The sequence below is a fragment of the Myodes glareolus genome, chromosome 18 (assembly GCF_982192425.1).
Source record: "Myodes glareolus chromosome 18, mMyoGla1.1, whole genome shotgun sequence".
NCBI classification, from domain to species: Eukaryota; Metazoa; Chordata; class Mammalia; order Rodentia; family Cricetidae; genus Myodes; species Myodes glareolus.
The window spans coordinates 9,827,668-9,844,874 of record NC_142043.1 but is presented as its reverse complement, the minus strand read 5'-3'; the positions used below and the strand labels follow the sequence as shown (position 1 = coordinate 9,844,874).

The 17,207-nt window shown below is 47.9% G+C and overlaps 1 protein-coding gene across 1 annotated transcript; it reads right to left on the bottom strand.

Annotated features, from left to right (window-relative positions):
• Positions 1 to 5,987: 5,987 nt before the first annotated feature.
• Positions 5,988 to 15,970, bottom strand: LOC125407578 (natural cytotoxicity triggering receptor 2-like). The gene is made up of 4 exons (XM_085679241.2): positions 15,738 to 15,970; positions 9,660 to 9,789; positions 9,369 to 9,562; positions 5,988 to 8,427 (listed from the first exon to the last, which is right to left on the bottom strand). Exons 1-4 carry the CDS (start codon positions 15,790 to 15,792, stop codon positions 8,420 to 8,422), a joined length of 387 nt encoding a protein of 128 aa, XP_085535367.2. The 5' UTR covers positions 15,793 to 15,970; the 3' UTR covers positions 5,988 to 8,419.
• Positions 15,971 to 17,207: the final 1,237 nt, after the last annotated feature.

The window sequence follows — 17,207 nt, the reverse complement described above, 5'->3', positions numbered from 1 at the left end:
CTTCCACTTCCTAAGGGTGCAAAGCCTCCACACATGGTCTTTTGAGAGCTGTTTTAGAGCCAAAATGGAGCATTGTAAAACTTTCACATAATGTATAAAATGAGGACTAAAACACAAAGGCCTCTTTTGTAACTCTTGTTTTAACTTGTAGAGTGCACACACATGCTTACACACACACTCACACATACACTCACATGACACTCACATTCACATGACCTCACACAAGCACTCACACATACACCTCACACACCACACACACACACACACACACACACACACACCTGTACTTGCACACACACCTCACACACCAAACACCACACACACACACACACCTCACACACACACACACACACACACACACCTCACACACCACACACACACACATACCTCACACACCACACACACACACACACACACCTCACACACCACACACACACACACACACCTCACATACCACACACACACACACGCACACCTCACACCACACACACACACACACACCTCACACACCACACACACACACACACACCTCACATACCACACACACACACACACACACACACACGGTGTGGGAACCCATTCCACCAATAGCCGTGGGATACCAGCTTTAGGGCTTGACTTCTTGTCTGCTGACATGACCACTTAAGAAGAGAGAGAGAGATGTCCTGTGCTCTCTTGGGTGGTGAAGACCAGGTCAGGTGATGTGAAGTAGCATGTGGTCAGTTCCTAGCTCCCTTGGGCAAAACGAAAGGACTCTGAAACTGGTTATACCTTATCCTGTATCCGTGATGTGAAGTAGCGTGTGGTCAGTTCCTAGCTCCCTTGGGCAAAACGAAAGGACTCTGAAACTGGTTATACCTTGTCCTGTATCCGTGAGTCTGTTTCTCCATTGCACCCCTTAATAAATTGATACATATGTGTGTGCATGTGTGTGGTTGATGTTACATACACATACCACACACACCTCACACATACTCACACCATGCACACACACACACTCCACATACATTCACACACAGTCACACACACACCTCACACATACATGTATGTATACACACACTCACACACACCACACACACACATATACATACACACGCACACTTGGTGTCCTCCTGATGTGAGTCTTTGACGTGTTTGCGGTAATTGATCTTCACTGTCAGCTCTACTGGACTTAGAATAACCCACAAGTCACGCTCCTGCACATGTCTGTGGGGACGTTTACAGAAAAGCTGAACTGAGCGGGGAAGACTGTCCTGAGTGTGGCACCAGGCGGTACCATGCAGCACCATCTGATGGCCTGGGTCTTGGACTTCTTAAGAGGGAGAAGGCAAGCGGGCACCAGCATTCATCTCTCTCTACTTCCTGACTGATGTGGGGAGAAGCTGCCTCACCTCCTGCTGTCACGTCTTCTCGCCTGGGACGGACCAGGCCCTGCAAGTATGAGTCAGAGTAACCCCCTGTCCCGTAAAATTACCTTTGCCGCATGTTTTGCCACAGGAATGGGAGAAGTCACTAAGACCGCGGCGTCTGTTCACACAGCCACAATGTCTGTAGACACAGTGTTTACTTTTATTTTTTTCCTTGAGACAGGGTTTCTCTATGTAGCTGTGGTTGTCCTGGAACTCACTATGTAGACCAGGCTGGCTTTGAACTCACAGAGATCCACCTGTCTCTGCCTCCTGAGTGCTGGGATGAAAGGCGTGCGCCACCACTGTCTGACTTTCATCTTCAGTTTTACGGACATGCAATATATGTTTTTCTGAAAATCAATTATGTCCTGGTGATGCAATGCGTGCCTGCTAGTGCACATAGATCCATATGACAACTGTGACTGCATGCCTGCTAGTGGACACAGAACCGCGTGACACCCTGCGAATCCACATCTGTAGTGCACACACCTCCACATGGCACCCTGTGATGTAGATGTGGCCTCATTTATCAGTTCCTCCTCCATTTGTGTCCATTTGATTGGTTTCTAAGCATGACCGCTGTCTACAAAGCCATAACAAACATCTTCTTTTTCCCATACTATTTTTATTGATTTTGAGAACTTCACATCATGAACTCTGAGCACCCTTAATTCCTAGTACTCCCAGATCCACCCCCACCTTTGGGATCCCCCCAAAATAAGAAGAAAATAAGAGAAAGAAAGAAAGGAGGAAAGAAAGGGAGGAAGGAAGGAAGAAAGAAAGACAAAAAATAAGTCTAATTTGTTTTGCCCATGGTCAACCAACAGCTTTTGAGACTGAATTTTCTCACAACCACTATCACTGCTGGGAACAGCCAATCTTAAATTGTTATTAATTTGATGGGTACAAACTGATCCACTCAATGTTGTTTTTAATTTGCATCTCCCATTTAGTGATAAAGTTGATCTTGTCTTTTGTGCGTGGTCAAACTCCTGGTGACGAGTCCCTTAGGGAAAATCCTCACCTGCATCCCCACCAGAAGCCACCAGAAGCCATCAGTTGTGGAGAGCTACACTTCAGCATCTTTACCACAATTTTAAGAGTTCTTTTTCACAGCTTTCCATCTAGGGTGTTACTTTTTCAGGGGGTGGGTATAGGGGCTGCCACAGAAGCCTAAGTCCCTCTTTCTCAACTGTGAGCCTGCAGTCATCAATACCACAACAAAAGTCACTTCCTTGCCCTTTACAACCATCAGGAGCACGAATCATGGACTTCTACATGATCTCCAGGGTCAGTATGTACCACTGACCTCAGTGTGGTCTCCAGTGACAGTGGAGTCCACAGACATCAACACAGCCCTCTGCTGCTGCATCTGACCTCAGGTGGCAGCTCAGGCAACCCACATCCATAGCCCTTGGTGTCAGCACAGCTCCCGGATGTCAACAAGGCTTCAGGCTCCACCACAGACCACGGACACCCGCAGGGCCTTCGGTGGTCAGCACAGACCTCAGCTGCAGTAGAACCACACACCCAGACATGGTCCTTGGTGGAAGCAGAGACCCAAGCATCACTGTGGCCTCAGGCGGCAGTGCAGGACACCGCCAGTGGCAACATGGCCCCTAGACAGCAGCATGACTTTGGGCTGTAGCGACAGCTTTTTATGTCTGTCTCTTGGTACACACATCATTTATCCTCCTTCGTAGTTACCAGAAGTGGAATTGTTACCAGGAAGGGGATGTACATGTAATAGTTTGATAAATCTGGCTAAATTGATTTCCTAAGGATGCATGAATTCCTTCAGCTTTCGCGACTGAATTTTCTCACAACCACCATCGCTGCCTGGCTTTTATATTGTTATTAACTTGATGGATACAAAACGATCTGCTCATTGTTGTTTTTAATCTGCAGCTCCCATTTATTGATGAAGTTGATCTCACCTTTCATATGTTACCTTTCTGTGTACGTCTCTTTGGGTGGCAGCTTCCATTGTTCTCCTTCTTCCATTCAGTTGTCACCTCTTACTTATCAATTTCAAAGTCCCCTTTGCATTTTGGATAGTCATCTTTGTGTATCATAATTACTACTAATTTAAAAACATCTTCTGTGGTATCTTTTGACATATGTATGCATTGTTTTTCCTCTGAAAAGGAATGGGGGAGATGGCTCAGGTAAAGGGCTTGTTATGCAAGTGTGAGGACCTGAGTTCAATCCCCAGCATCCACATGAAAAGCCATGCATGATGAAGTATACTTATAATCCCCTTCTGAGGAGGTGGAGACAGGGGCTCTTTAGGGCAAGCTGCCTAGCTAGACAGCAGAATTGGTGAGGTCTAGGTTCAATCAAAAGCCCCTGCCTCAATGAATAAAGTGGAGGATGATTGAGGAAGGCCTCCAATGTTGATTTTGGATTTCCACATTCACATGTACACATGCACGCATGCACACTTGTCTGCACATATGCACACATATACATTCAAACATATATGCAGACATGCATACACATGCAAAAAAGGAAAGAGAGAAGAACCAAGGTGGATGGCTCCAGAGTAAGAACACTATGGCTTGGCTTCTGGCCTCCTTGTGCACACTCACATGTGCATATACATGTGTTCCTGCATGTACACAAACATGCACCCTCCCTGTATTAGTCAGGGGTTTCTAGAGTCACAGAACTTATAGACGGAATCTCTCTATCTAGAGAGAGAGAGAGAGAGAGAGAGAGAGAGAGAGAGAGGAGTGGGGAGGGAGGAAAGGAGGGAGAAAGGAGAGAGGAGGGAGGGTGTCCTGCTGTGGGGACAGCTGGGGAGGTAGTACCTTCTAATCTGTTGCAGACTCTGAGGGCACTTTTCTGTAATATCCCCTGATGCAGGTCACCTGTCTAATTAGCGTAGAAGAGCAGGATGCGGGGACTTTGTCACCTGAGCTCAGAGACCAGGTGCTCTTCTCACTTCTGTATTTTTAACTCCTTCCATTTTTTTTAATGCAGAGGTATTTTAAAATAAATTGCAGATATTCTGACATTTTGTCCTTAAATAATTCATTAGGCGTCTCTAAAGAAAGAACTACTTGCTACATAGAAAACAAGCGTGCCCAAGTCGATGCCGTCTATATTTATCTATCTGTCTACGTATGTATGTGTGCATGTACATTTCTCAAGACTCGCTCCTGGCCTGAGCTCACATTCACGCCTTGTGGATGCACAAGGGCCGCATGCAGGGAACAGGCCTTCCCCAGCCTCTGAGCCACTGTGTGCCTGTACCAGTTGGATACGGTCACCTATCACTGTCCAGCCTCAGATGACTTGGGTTGTTGATGTGAATGAGGGTGAGGATAAGCTACTCCCAACGCTGGCTAAAAGCTGGGGACTTCAAAGGGGCTTTCTCTGAACGTCTGCTATAACAGCCTCCAGGAACAGCCGTAGACACCAGTTCCTCAGTTCCTCTCCCAGAGGTCGTCTGTGTCTAAAGAGGTCGTCTGTGTCTCAGCAGAGAACACAAAAGGTGTAATCATGCCAAGATATAACCTATCAGAGAGGAGGGAGCCTCAACTGAGGAGCCCCCTGTGTTTAAACCTGTAGGGTATTTCTTAATCAGAGATAGCTGTGGTTCTGGGTTCTATAATAAAGAAGGCTGAACCAGCCATGGGAAGCAAGCCAGTAAGCAGCACCCTCCACATCCTCCGCATCAGCTCCTGCTTTCAGAATCCCTGTGGATCTCCTGCCCTGACCCCCTTTGATGATGGACTACATTGCGGAAGCATAAGCCAAATCATCCCTTTTCTTCCGGGTTGTTTTTGGCCATGGTGTTTCATTATAGCCATGATAACTGTAAACTACAATTAATAGAAATGGGACTAGCCTCAGGAATTCAGTGTCTGCCTAAGATGTGACTCTGGTAACTGTGTTGGTGAGCAGAGAGAATGTGGAAAAAGTGTCAACAGGCTGCTATGGGGACCTCAGTCCCATCCCTGACCTTTGGGCAGAAGGAAGACAGAGATGCCTTGGAGTGGGAGGCTGCTTGTTCATTCCCGGCTGCCCAGAACCCCGAAATAATTACTCAGAAAACTGTATCAATTAAATTACTGCTTGACTTATTAGCTTATGCATATTTCTAGCTAATTCTTACATTTTGAATTTACCCATTCCTATTCATCTGTGTATCACCACGTGGCTGTGCCTCACTGGCAAGATTCCGGTGTGTCTGTCCATGGTGTTGGTTTCTCCTGACTCTGCCTTCTTTCTCCCAACATTCAGTTTCGTTCTCCCCACCTTGTTCTACTCTGCCATTTCATAGGCCAAGCCAGCTCCTTTATTCATTAACCAATAAAAGCAACACATATACAGACGGACTTCCTATATCAGTGCTTCTCAGGATTGAGTGCTGGTCTGGGATCCTCTTCTTTGGCCTTTGGTGAGGGCTCCCGGTGGGGGATGTTCTGAGGTAACTGTGATGCCCTTCCGCACTCCTACTGAAAAGATGCAGAGGCCCAGGGCTTGGGGGATTGTTGACAGAGGTTTCTGTCCCGCCCGGTCCCATAACTGTTCAGTCCCAAAGAAACACACAAAGAAACACATTAATCATAAACTGGTTGGCCTATTAGCTCAAGCTTTTTATTAACTCTATATCCTACATTAACCCATAACTTTTCTATATGCCAGCCGCATGGCTTGGTACCTTTTATCAGCGAGACATTTTTATCTTGTTTCCTCTGTGTCTGGGTGAAGACTGTAGACTGACTCTTTTCTCTTTTCAGAAGTTTCCTGTTCTCGTTGCCCCACCTATACTTCCTGCCTGACTACTGGCCAATCAGGGTTTTATTAAAGCAATACAGCTGATAAATCTCTACAGGGTACAAGATCACTGTCCCACAGCACGGGAGAGTGAAGCAGGGAGCACGGGGATGAGGTAAAGACCTCACTCCTAAAGGCTGAGGGGTGCTCCTAAAGGCTGAGGGGTGCTCAGCTCATGGGTGGAAGTTGGCTAACAATCGGGTGACTCCACAGACCGGAAGGAGCTGGGGAGGACAGGAGGACTAGGAAGCAGGTGATTTTGGCATTGGAACCCCTGAAGGCTGAGAGAGAGAGAGAGAAAGAGAGAGAGAGAGAGAGAGAGAGAGAGAGAGAGAGAGAGAGAGAGAAGGCCCCCAGTGCCTCCAAAGGTAGCACTGACATGGGGTTGGATGGCATAGAACAAGCCTGTTTCATGATTCAGCTGGTCTTCTGGAGTTTAGTTCCTGGGGCTAACAGCAGGTCAGGGGGCCTGCACCCTGTCTCTTTCTCCCACTTGCCTCTCTTTGGAAAATTTGAGGTGAGTCTTTCAGAGAATCCCCCCAGAGGCAGCTCCCTCAGTGTCCCACACACTACTGAGGCAGCAAGGACAGATCCTGGGTATGAGAGCCACTTCTAGTCTCTAGAATCCTGAATCTGACAGACCCTCCCTTCACAGAGCCTTCTCTGAGCTGTCAAGGAGAGAGAATGGAGCCATCTCCTGCCTGGGCAGCCTAGAGCCCACAGCACACATGGTTTGCCTTCCCTTTGTGACCTGTTGAAATTCTGCAGGAGTTTCCAGAAAGCTCTGAAGAAAGAGACAGATGGGAGGAGAAAACAAAAGACAAGCAAGCAGGCAGAGGAAAAAGAATATACTTTAAGCAAAGCTTAAAAATCAGTTTAAGAGCAAACACTTAGACCCAGGTTCATAGCACAAGCTGTCACTGCAGCTCCAGAAGTGGAGGCAGGAAGATCAGTTCAAGGTCAATATTGCCTTTGTCAGGTGCTCAGGTCCAGTCTGAGCAACAGGAAGCCCTGCCTCAGAAACAAAACAAAAGGAGTTAACATTTTAATATTGCCAAAGAAAAGATGGCACGCCCAAACCAAACAGACATTCTGTAAAATGGAACATTCTGAGGAATGGAAGGTGAGCCACAGACATTGTGAACACGCGTCTGGGAAAGCTGGGGTGGGGTCTGAAGACTTGATTCATAAGGCACCATTGAAAGCTTGGCATGGATCACAGCTGTAGTCCCAGCAGGGCAGGATGATCAAGATAAGCCTCAGTTACATAGCAGGGTGGAAGCCAGCCTGGGCTACATGAGACCCCATCTCCTAAACACAAAGGGTTCAGAGAGATGGCTCAGCGGTTAAGAGCACTTGCTGCTCTTGCAGAGGACTGACATTTGGTCCTCGGTACCCATACGGCAGCTCACAACTGATCACAATGCCCGCTTTAGGGGATCCGATGCCCTCTTCTGGTCTCTGCAGCCACCTACACTCATGTGCCCACAAACAAAAACAGCCCCCTGAGATGAATGAAAACTGAAAGGGAATAAGGAGAGAAAAGATGGCGAAACCAGAGGCTCTATCTGGAAGGTCTAGGGAAGGGCTATGTATCGGAGAGAAAAAGATGTAACAGCCTCATGGGAGTGGAGAGCTGGGAAGGACCCTGGGAGCTGGGCGACTGTGCCAAGACACAGAAGGGAGGGCAACAGAAGGGTCTAGAGCCTGCGGCCATGTAGTTTGGTGACAAGGATGAGAGGGGTGGGAGGGAAGGGGGGCAGGAACACACATGGCCAGGGCTGCTTAGCTGTGCATATCTTTAGCCTCTACTTAAGCTTTAATCTTACTTGAGGACCTCAAAGACGAACCTGGGGGAGTTAGGGATCTCTTTGTCCCTCTTCCCAATGTGGTCACAAGAAATAAATCTATTTCTTTCTGCTTTTCACTATTAAGTTTCCTTTCTTTCTTTTATTTTTGATTATTGAGGATGGTTGACTGAACTTGACACAGGGGGCACAGGCTGTGCTTGATAACATAATATTAGGGAGGCTCAGGTCTGTGTTGAGCAGTATAGCCCTGGACTCTGGACCAAGTTCTGGCCTTTTATTGAAGAATTATGCTGCTTAGAGGTCAGGGAGGAGGTTCTGGGAGCCCTGAAGACAGGCCACCAATCTTGGGACTTGTGACCTGGACTGAGTTAGATGCCTCCAGGAAACTCCTGTGCAGCCCACATGGCTTTCTCAAGGCCCTGAGATGAAGAAAAAATAAATGGTCAGTCATACCATTCTTGGTGAACGCAGGTGTTTCCTTTCTCCTCACAGGTGTTCCCTTTCTCCTCACATGTGTACCCTTTCTCCCTACAGGTGTTCCCTTTCTCCTCACATGTGTGCCCTTTCTCCACACAGGTGTACTCTTTCTCCCCACAGGTGTTCCCTTTCTCCCCACAGGTGTACTCTTTCTCCCCACAGGTGTACCCTTTCTCCCCACAGGTGTACCCTTTCTCCCCACAGGTGTACTCTTTCTCCCCACAGGTGTACCCTTTCTCCCCACAGGTGTACTCTTTCTCCCCACAGGTATACTCTTTCTCCCCACAGGTATACTCTTTCTCCCCACAGGTGTACCCTTTCTCCCCACAGGTGTACCCTTTCTCCCCACAGGTGTACCCTTTCTTCCCACAGGTGTACTCTTTCTCCCCACAGGTATACTCTTTCTCCCCACAGGTGTACCCTTTCTCCCCACAGGTGTACTTTTTCTCCCCACAGGTATACTCTTTCTCCCCACAGGTGTGCCCTTTCTCCCCACAGCTGTGCCCTCAGCAATGCTGCTCCTGGCTTGCCATGACTCTCTCCACTTTCCGGAGTTGACCCCATGCCTTTTACCCAACCCTGTGTACATTTCTCTACATGTCCTCTGTCCCCAAGCTGGTGACTCATTTCCTCCTGTGACTACTACTCTCTCACTCAGAACTTGGGAGATAGCTGTAGGTAGTCCCTGGGCTTGAGAGTTTCTGTAGAGGTGGGTGATGGAGGGGTTTTCTGGTTGTGGTGAAGGGTGGGAGCAGGGGACAGAAGCGTGGAGGAAATGCCTGCCTGCTAGTCTGATTTCAAAGACTAAGGCAGGCAAGAGGTCTGCAGGAGGATGCAAGGTGCATGGCCTCAGACTTAAAAGGCTATCAACATTTTTTCTCACCTCTGCTCTCTGGTAGATTCCTGTTCTGAGCCACCATGACAGAACATGTTCTCTGCTCCATTTGCTCCCAGTCCAAGTCCCACCTGGGGAGCAAATATACCAGCATCAGGATCTTGATGAGCAGGAGTCCACAGAACATAGAGACCAAGGTGTTGAGGGCAGCAGGATCAGAGTCCCGGGTGGAGTTCTTCAGCCTGGAGACACAAGAGGAATACAAGACATGGCTGAGTGGCGGCCTTGTCTGCAGCCCCATCACAGGTGTGTGTGGATTAGGTCCTGCTTGGAACTCACCCCGTAGAGACGGCAGCAGTAGCCAGAGTTATGGGGGCTGCACTGGCTCCTCCGTTCTGGGGCTCAAAGCTCTGTATCTGTGGGAAGATGAGGTTGTGTGGAACCCAGGCTGCCTGTGAGGATGCAGATGCTGTAAGGGAAGAGAAGGGACCTGGGTTAGTGGGTGGGATAGCTGTCTGCTCCCACAGCAGGAAAGGAGCCAGACTGAGTGCAGGACCCATGGACTCAGAGGGGAAAACAGGGCTGGAACTTGGGAAAGCTGAAGTTGTAGTGTTCATGACATCACACAGAATATCCTTGTGGGTCACTTGATGTGGCTCTGGGCCAGGAACATTAACCGAAGTTCAGACTTCTTGTCTCCTACCCAGAATTCCTTTATACCCCAGGCTGTTAGAAGTTCACCTCTCACATCTGCCCCTATCCTCATTCTCCTGGACTGTGGGGAAGTCAGCCCCTGGTGGAACACTAAGGCAGTGTGGTGGTTTGAATGAGACTGGCCTCCATAGGTTCACATATTTGAATGTTTAGTCCCCCATTGATGGAGCTGTTTGGGAAGGATTAGGAGGTGTGGCTTTGTTGGAGGAGCTGTGTCACTGGGGTGGCTCTGAGGTAGTCCACATCATTCCAGTTAGCTCTCTCTCTGACTCCTGCTTGTGACCTATATCTTGGTTAGCAAACAGCAGGAAGAGAGAGACACTGGGCCTGGGTTGAGCATTTGAAACCTCAAAGCCCATCCCCAGTGAGACATTTCCTCCAAAAATACCACATCTACTCCAACAAGGCCACATGTCCTAATCCCTTCAAATAACGCCTATGAGTCTATGGGGGCCATTTTTATTCAAACCACCACACCATGTAAAAAAAAAAAGTTAAGATTCTTGTCTGGTGCTTACAATCCCAGTGTTGGAGAGGCAGAGGTAGATGGACCCCTGGGACTCATTGGTCAGTCAGATTAGCCTACTTGGCAAGTTCCAGGCCACTGAGAGATGTTGGGGGGGGATGGTGGCTATCACCTGAGGGACCAACCATATCCAGTAGGTGTGGTGGCAGGCACTTGTAATCCCTGGCCTGGGGAAGCAGAGGCAGGAGGCTCTCTGACGCTCACAATAGGGGCCAGGCAGCTTAGCTTAAGCAGGGAGCCTCAGGTCCCAGAGGGAGACCTCATCTCAAGCAACAAAACAAACAAACAAACACAATGTGGATGGCTTTTGGGGAATTCTGCTATCTGGCTTCCACAAACATGGACATATATGTGTATCCACGTGCCATGTGAACACCCCCACACACCCCTGCACATAGGTAAGAAAACATGAACGCTGAATCCACTCTCTTATGTGTTCACAGAGAAATGAGTTGTCAACACTGTCTCTTACAAACCCAAGTCCAAGTGCAAAGGTCTGTTCTGCTCAACAACTAATGGGACTGCAAACAGGGAGCCGTGTCTTGGAGATGTGAGATGCACCATCCCTGCCTGTGGTGCAGCTTTGCCATAGTGGGGTTTGGCTGTTGTTGTTAGTTTGGTTTTTGTTTTGTTTTTATATTTTTTTCTGACAGGGTCTCAGAATAGCTCTATTCATGTTTTGAAGCAAGAAAGGTGTCTGAGTTAGGGTTTACTGTGGGTGTGAGTAGACACCATGACCACAACTCTTATAAAGAAAACATTTAATTGAGGTGTCTCGCTTACAACTTTAGAGGTTCAGTCCATTATCATCATGATGGGGAGCATGACAGCATGCAGGCAGATGTGGTGCTGGCTGTATCCTTACCAGGAGGCTTCAGGAAGTCAACTGACAGTCACACTGGGTGGAATCCTGAGCATAGGAAACCTCACCCTCCACCCCACTGTGATGCACTTCCTCCAACAAGGCCATTCCTACTCCAACAAAGTCACACCTAGTAGTGCCACTCCCTTTGGGGACCATTTTCTTTCAGATCACCACAGAAGGACGTGACATGCTGTCCATGTGAATCAAATCTAAGGTATGAATGTGAGAAGCTCAGAGCAGACAGAGGAACTTGGTGACCGATGACTCTCAACCGAGCAAATTGCTTGTCTGGGCACTGCATCTGTGCAGAACTTACTCTCGTAATCATTCAGAGTGCCGTAGGACATTTTGAAATTTGCTTCTATCAAACGATGATAAACGTAAATCCTTGGACCCAGAGTCTAATTTTCCTATGAAAAATAATTTAAATTTAGCTAAAGCTTTCTAAGCTTTCTTCTTAAAAGATGTTCTTATTTCTGTCTTATGTGTAAGGGTACAGGGTACACAGGTGCACCACACGTCTGCAGTGCCCCCAGGGGTCAGAAACGGGAGTGGATGCTCTGGAACTGGGGTTACAGATGGTTGCAAGCTGCTGTGTGGTTTCTGAGAACAGACCAGATCCTCCGCAGGGGCATCCAGTGCTCTCAACAGCTGAGCCGTCTCTCCAGCCCCTAGTTTCCATTTCTTAATGGGAGAGAAGCAGACATTTTATTAAGAAAGAGAAAGACCCTAGAACATGGGAGAGGGCAGCATAGTTCAAAAGCCCACAATTTCTTTTTTAGATAGTGACCTTGTGCATGCTAGGCAGATACCCACTACTGGGGTGTATTTCTAGACACTGTTTTTGTGAAATATGATCTCATATAGCTCAGACTAGCCGTGCTTCACTATGTAGCCTACTCAGGTATAGAATTCAAAATCCCGAGGTCTTCCATTCCTGAGCACTGGGATTATAGACCCACAGCTCCATATCTGGCTAAAAGACAAAAGTTTTAAAAGTTACTACAGGTAATCAAAGGTACATTTTGAAGATTGTGGCACCCAGGGCAGCTTGGCTGTACAGCTGCCATGACAGGCTGACATGCAGCCAGTCATAGAGTAGGCCTGAATTTCATTCCAGCAAAGACCACAAGCTGAGACCATCCAGGCACCACCCAGGAACGGGACCATCGGCCTTCAAGGGGAAAATACCTAACATTCCAAAGGAAATGCCTAACGTTCCAATGTCTGTAGACAGGATCACCAGTGAAGCAAGATTAATAAAAACACAGAGCCAGATATTGGGGTTCAACCTGAAGACCCAAAAAGCAAGGCAGCCAGTCATTTACTCTTTCCTCGACCTCAGTTTGAAATGGCAAGCCTGTCTCCAGGAATCTCAGAATGAGACTGTGCCCGAGAGCTGTTTCCTCCCATTTTATAATCCTCTCTAGGGCTGGGATTAAAGGTGTGCACCACTGGGATTAAAGGCACGCACTGCCCAGTTTCTATGGCAACTAGTGTGGCTACTAGGATTAAAGGTGTGTGTTGCCACTGCCTGGTCTGTAAGACTGATCAGTGGGGCTTTTTACTCTCTGATCCTTAGGCAAGTTTTATTTATAAAACACAAGTGAAATGCCGCTACACATCAGATGCCTTAGCCCAGCACATACCTACTCTCTTTCTCTAGGACACCCCTGACACATGTTAGTCAATCAGGGATCTCCTCTCACCCCTGTCCTCTACTGTAATAGACCCTACTCTGCCTGGGCCTGGAGCTCTCCAGTGGTACTATTGTGTCGGGCACATGAAGGGTCCAGACTTCAGTTTGAATAAAGGCTCTTTTCTTTTGCAAATGACTTTGGACTCTGTGGTGGTTTTGGGGGGACTCTGAGATCTGGGTATAGCAAAGATATACCAAATACTTTGTTTATAAAAATATTAAGCTTTTGAAATTGTTTAAAAGCTCCTATTTCTATCAGCATAGCTATAAGAAACCTATTTTCTTTAAAAATTTTAAATGGCTTTATATTGCATTTATTAATTTTTAATTGTGTGTGTATGTGTGTGTGTGTGTGTGTGTGTGTTGGAGCCCCCCCCCCAGTATTTGTGGAGGTCAAAGGACAACCTGTGGAGTCAGTTCTCTCCTCCTACCACATAGATCTTGGGTCAGTTTGCCAGGCTTGGTGGCAATTCTCTTCACTATTACTTTAAAAAAATGTATACACTTTCTTTGTACATTATCTCCTGGGAGTTATGGGTCACTAATCATTCCTTTTTAAAAATACTTTATTTAAATTTATTTTATGTGTATTGGTGTGAAGATCTCCTGGTACTGGAGTTACAGACAGCTGTGAGCTGCCATGTGGGTGCTGGAAATTGAACCTGGGTCCTCTGGAAGAACAGCCAGTGATATTAATTGCTGATCCATGTCTCCAGACCCACTAATATTTCTTATCTTAGGTAAACTGACATATTAGACTAAGATACTAAAATAGAAATCTGTTAAGCATTTGTGCATGTATTTCCTATTTTGAGACAGGGTTTCATGCAGCCCAGGCTGGCTTTGAACTCTTATCCCTCTGCTTCCGAAACTTGCTGAGTGCTGGGATTACAGGCCTGTGTTACTATACCTGGTCTCTCAATTTCTCCCCCTATGGATGTGTGTGTGTGGATCTGTGTGTGTGTGTATGTGTGCATCTGTCTGTGTATCTGCGTGTGTCTCTGTGTGTGCGTGTGTCTGTGTGTCTGTGTTTGTGGGCGTGTGTCTGCATCTGTGTGTGCCTCTGTGTGTGTGTGCACTTCTGTCTATGTGTGTGTGTGTGTGTGCACGTCTGTCTGTCTGTCTCTCTCTCTCTCTCTCTGTGTGTGTGTGTGTGTGTCTGCACCCGTGTATGTCTGTGTGTGTGTATGAAAAGAGTCACAATGTGAGGATGAGTAGGCACAGTTGTGATCCACTAAACTTAGCCAGTAGGCATTGAAATGTGAATTTCCAACAATTCTTACACTACAAGGAATTATTTTACTCTAGGTGTGGTGGCACACACTTTAAAGCCACTCTTGAGAGGCAGAGGCAGGCAGATCTCTGTGAGGTCAAGACCAACATGGTCTACAAAGGGAGTTCCAGGACAACCAGGGCCTCACTGTGAGTGAGACCCTGTCTCAAAACAAAACAAAACAAAATCTACCCTTTCTCCAAGGCCAACAGGATGTGTTAGCTGGTACATGCTGCAGTGTTCTTGATGACCTGAATTCAGTCCCTCATTCTGCATGGTGGCAGTGGAGAGCTGACCCTTACAAGTTGTCCCCTGACCTCCACACATGTGCCGTGACATGTTTCTAAATGTGTGCACATGCACACAAGTTAATGTAATAAAATATTACCTTCCCCTTGATTTTTTTCTGATCAGAAGACCCTCCTGACTTTGGGGGTTCTAGCTCATTGACCATCTTCTGGACCAGGAGAAGCAGACAGACCCCACCCTCATACCAATAAGCCCACGCTACCACAGGATGTCCTAGGCGAGAGATTCTTGTGAGCACACATAATGCAGGATCTGCTCTCTGTGAGATGTACTAAAGAGGACCAGGCTCCGCGTGACTCAGACTGCTCAGCATGGTCAGCTGTCTGTCTGTCTGTCTGTCTGTCTGAGCATCTATGAGCAGCCACTGGCTGCAGGCTTGTAAGTCATGGACTGCTGAGGTGGCTGAGTGTGTGCAACTCTGTGAGTCGGGTTCCCAGCAGCCTTCCCAGGGGGCTGAGACTTGAAAGCAGCCAAATGGAAGCAAAGAGCCTTCCCCGGAGGGTATGAAAGGGGCCCACCCAGAGAAACCACCACGCTGTATTTGGAGGTCAGTTTGGTAGAGCTGCCAGAACCATGGTGTATGGTGACCAGCAGCGCATGGAGTCCTCCTTCACACACTGTATTGGTTACAACAAAGAAGCCAGCACAGGGATCATTAGGGGCTGGAGCTGCTGATTAACCTGATGTCTATAAAAGCTGATCTCTTCTGTCACCAACTTTTCCTTCTAAAGGCCTTGCTCATGGGTGGGTACCGGGAGTCACATAGAATGTCTGCCTTGCTCATGGGTGGGTACCAAGAGTTCAGAGAACGTCTACCCTGATCATGGGTGGGCACTGGGAGCTGAGAGAATGTCATTTCTGCTCATGGGTGGGCACCAGGAGTCACAGAGAATGTCTTCCCTGCCACTATTTGAACTACTGGCATCTCTGAGTGTGACCTGGAGAACAAGGTCAAGGGCGTGCATAGCATTTGCTGCACACCAGCAGTACCCCCCACCACACACATAATAGTTCCCTTGTCTCCTCCTCACCTTGGAACATCAGCAATAACAGCAGCAGAAGGGAGAGTGGACACCTCCTGGCCATGAGTCCCTTTTCCTGCAGCTGCTGGGGGAGCCCGGGTGACAGGTGGAGAGAGAACTGAAGGGACTGTGAAAGGCTTGGGAGCCTCAGCTGTGACCATCGGTCTGTCCGGGAGGGCTCCTCCTGTACCGCTCAGGTCCCAGCCTCTGCAGAAGGTGTTTGCTCTCTCTTGTGCCCAGCTACCCTGTGCTGGATTCCACTAGGGGAGGAGCTTCTAGGTCAGGGGAAACTGTGGTCAAGCCCCTGGCCTTCTCATGTCCTCTCTTCCTGCTGCCTCCTTTTTGCAGGCCCCAGCCTGCCCACCTCTAGAACTGAACTATGAAAGCCAGGAACTATGAGGTCTGATCATGCACCCCAAGGCTCACTGGTTCTAGGGGTGATCAGAGACTCCATAGTAAGGCTCTCGGGTGGGTCAGCGATCCCAGGGGTGACCAGAGACGTCATGGCCAGGTTGTCTGTGGGTCAGCATCATGCTTCCACCCTGGGAAGTTTGTGAGCGTTGGGAAGTGAGAGGAGAGGGTACACAGAGATTTATTCCCAGCAGAGATGTGTAGACAGTGATCCTGGAAAAGTGAGGGCATTGGGGAGTGGGGTTCTCAGAGGGGACAGTGGGAGGATGGGGCAGAGGGGACCCAGGACTAGGGTTGGGGTCATCTTCACATAATACACTCTGCCACCCGAAGACACTAGAGACATAAACCTAAGTAGAAGAAAGACTCGAGTCTTTTTTTTAATTAACAATTTAATTTTTAAAAAGGGTTTGATTTACAGAAGCAGGGGAGGGTGAAGTCAGCAGAGTGTCTGCCTAGCACGCAGGAAGCCATGGGTTTAACCTGGCAGGGCAGTGCAGGTTTACAGTCTCAGCACTTGGGAGGGGGAGGCAGAAACAACAGCCTTGGATACATAACTAGTTTGAGACCAGCATGGGCTACTTGAGAATCTGTCTCAGAACAACAACAAAACAGAAAGACAGACAGACAGACACCCACCCCCAAACAACAACTGACAAAAAACAGGGAGCTAGGTGTTAGTTTTAGAAGGTTTGGTGAGGCTGTATGTAATTCCCGTTTAAACCACAAAGGGCGCTGTCAATCCATCTGTTAGGGAGTGGGGACTTGAGTAGGTAATTGGACCTTGTGAGATCATTTGCCTCTAAGTTTACTGCAATGTCCCCCTCCCTGCAGCAGGGATGACAGAGAAAGGGCAAAGGGATGGACAAAAGAAGGTCATCTCAAGGACATCAGGTGGGCACTCAGGGAGCCCTGGTGGGAAAGCAGGACTGGACCTTTAGATCCAGAGGCCTCTTTGAGCACTTGAATTCAGAATTAATGTCAGCCATTCCTGGATTGGTTAGAAATATTTATTAACGTTTATATCTACTTTTTGTTTATATGTATGTATGCATATGTGTATGGGGA

Excerpts from the sequence above, each read along its gene's own strand:
- LOC125407578 (XM_085679241.2), bottom strand. The coding sequence starts at position 15,792 with ATGGCCAGGAGGTGTCCACTCTCCCTTCTGCTGCTGTTATTGCTGATG. Across the intron at positions 9,790-15,737 it reads GTTATTGCTGATGTTCCAAG|CATCTGCATCCTCACAGGCA; the intron begins GTGAGGAGGAGA and ends CTTCCCTTACAG. Across the intron at positions 9,563-9,659 it reads ACTGCTGCCGTCTCTACGGG|GCTGAAGAACTCCACCCGGG; the intron begins GTGAGTTCCAAG and ends TTGTGTCTCCAG.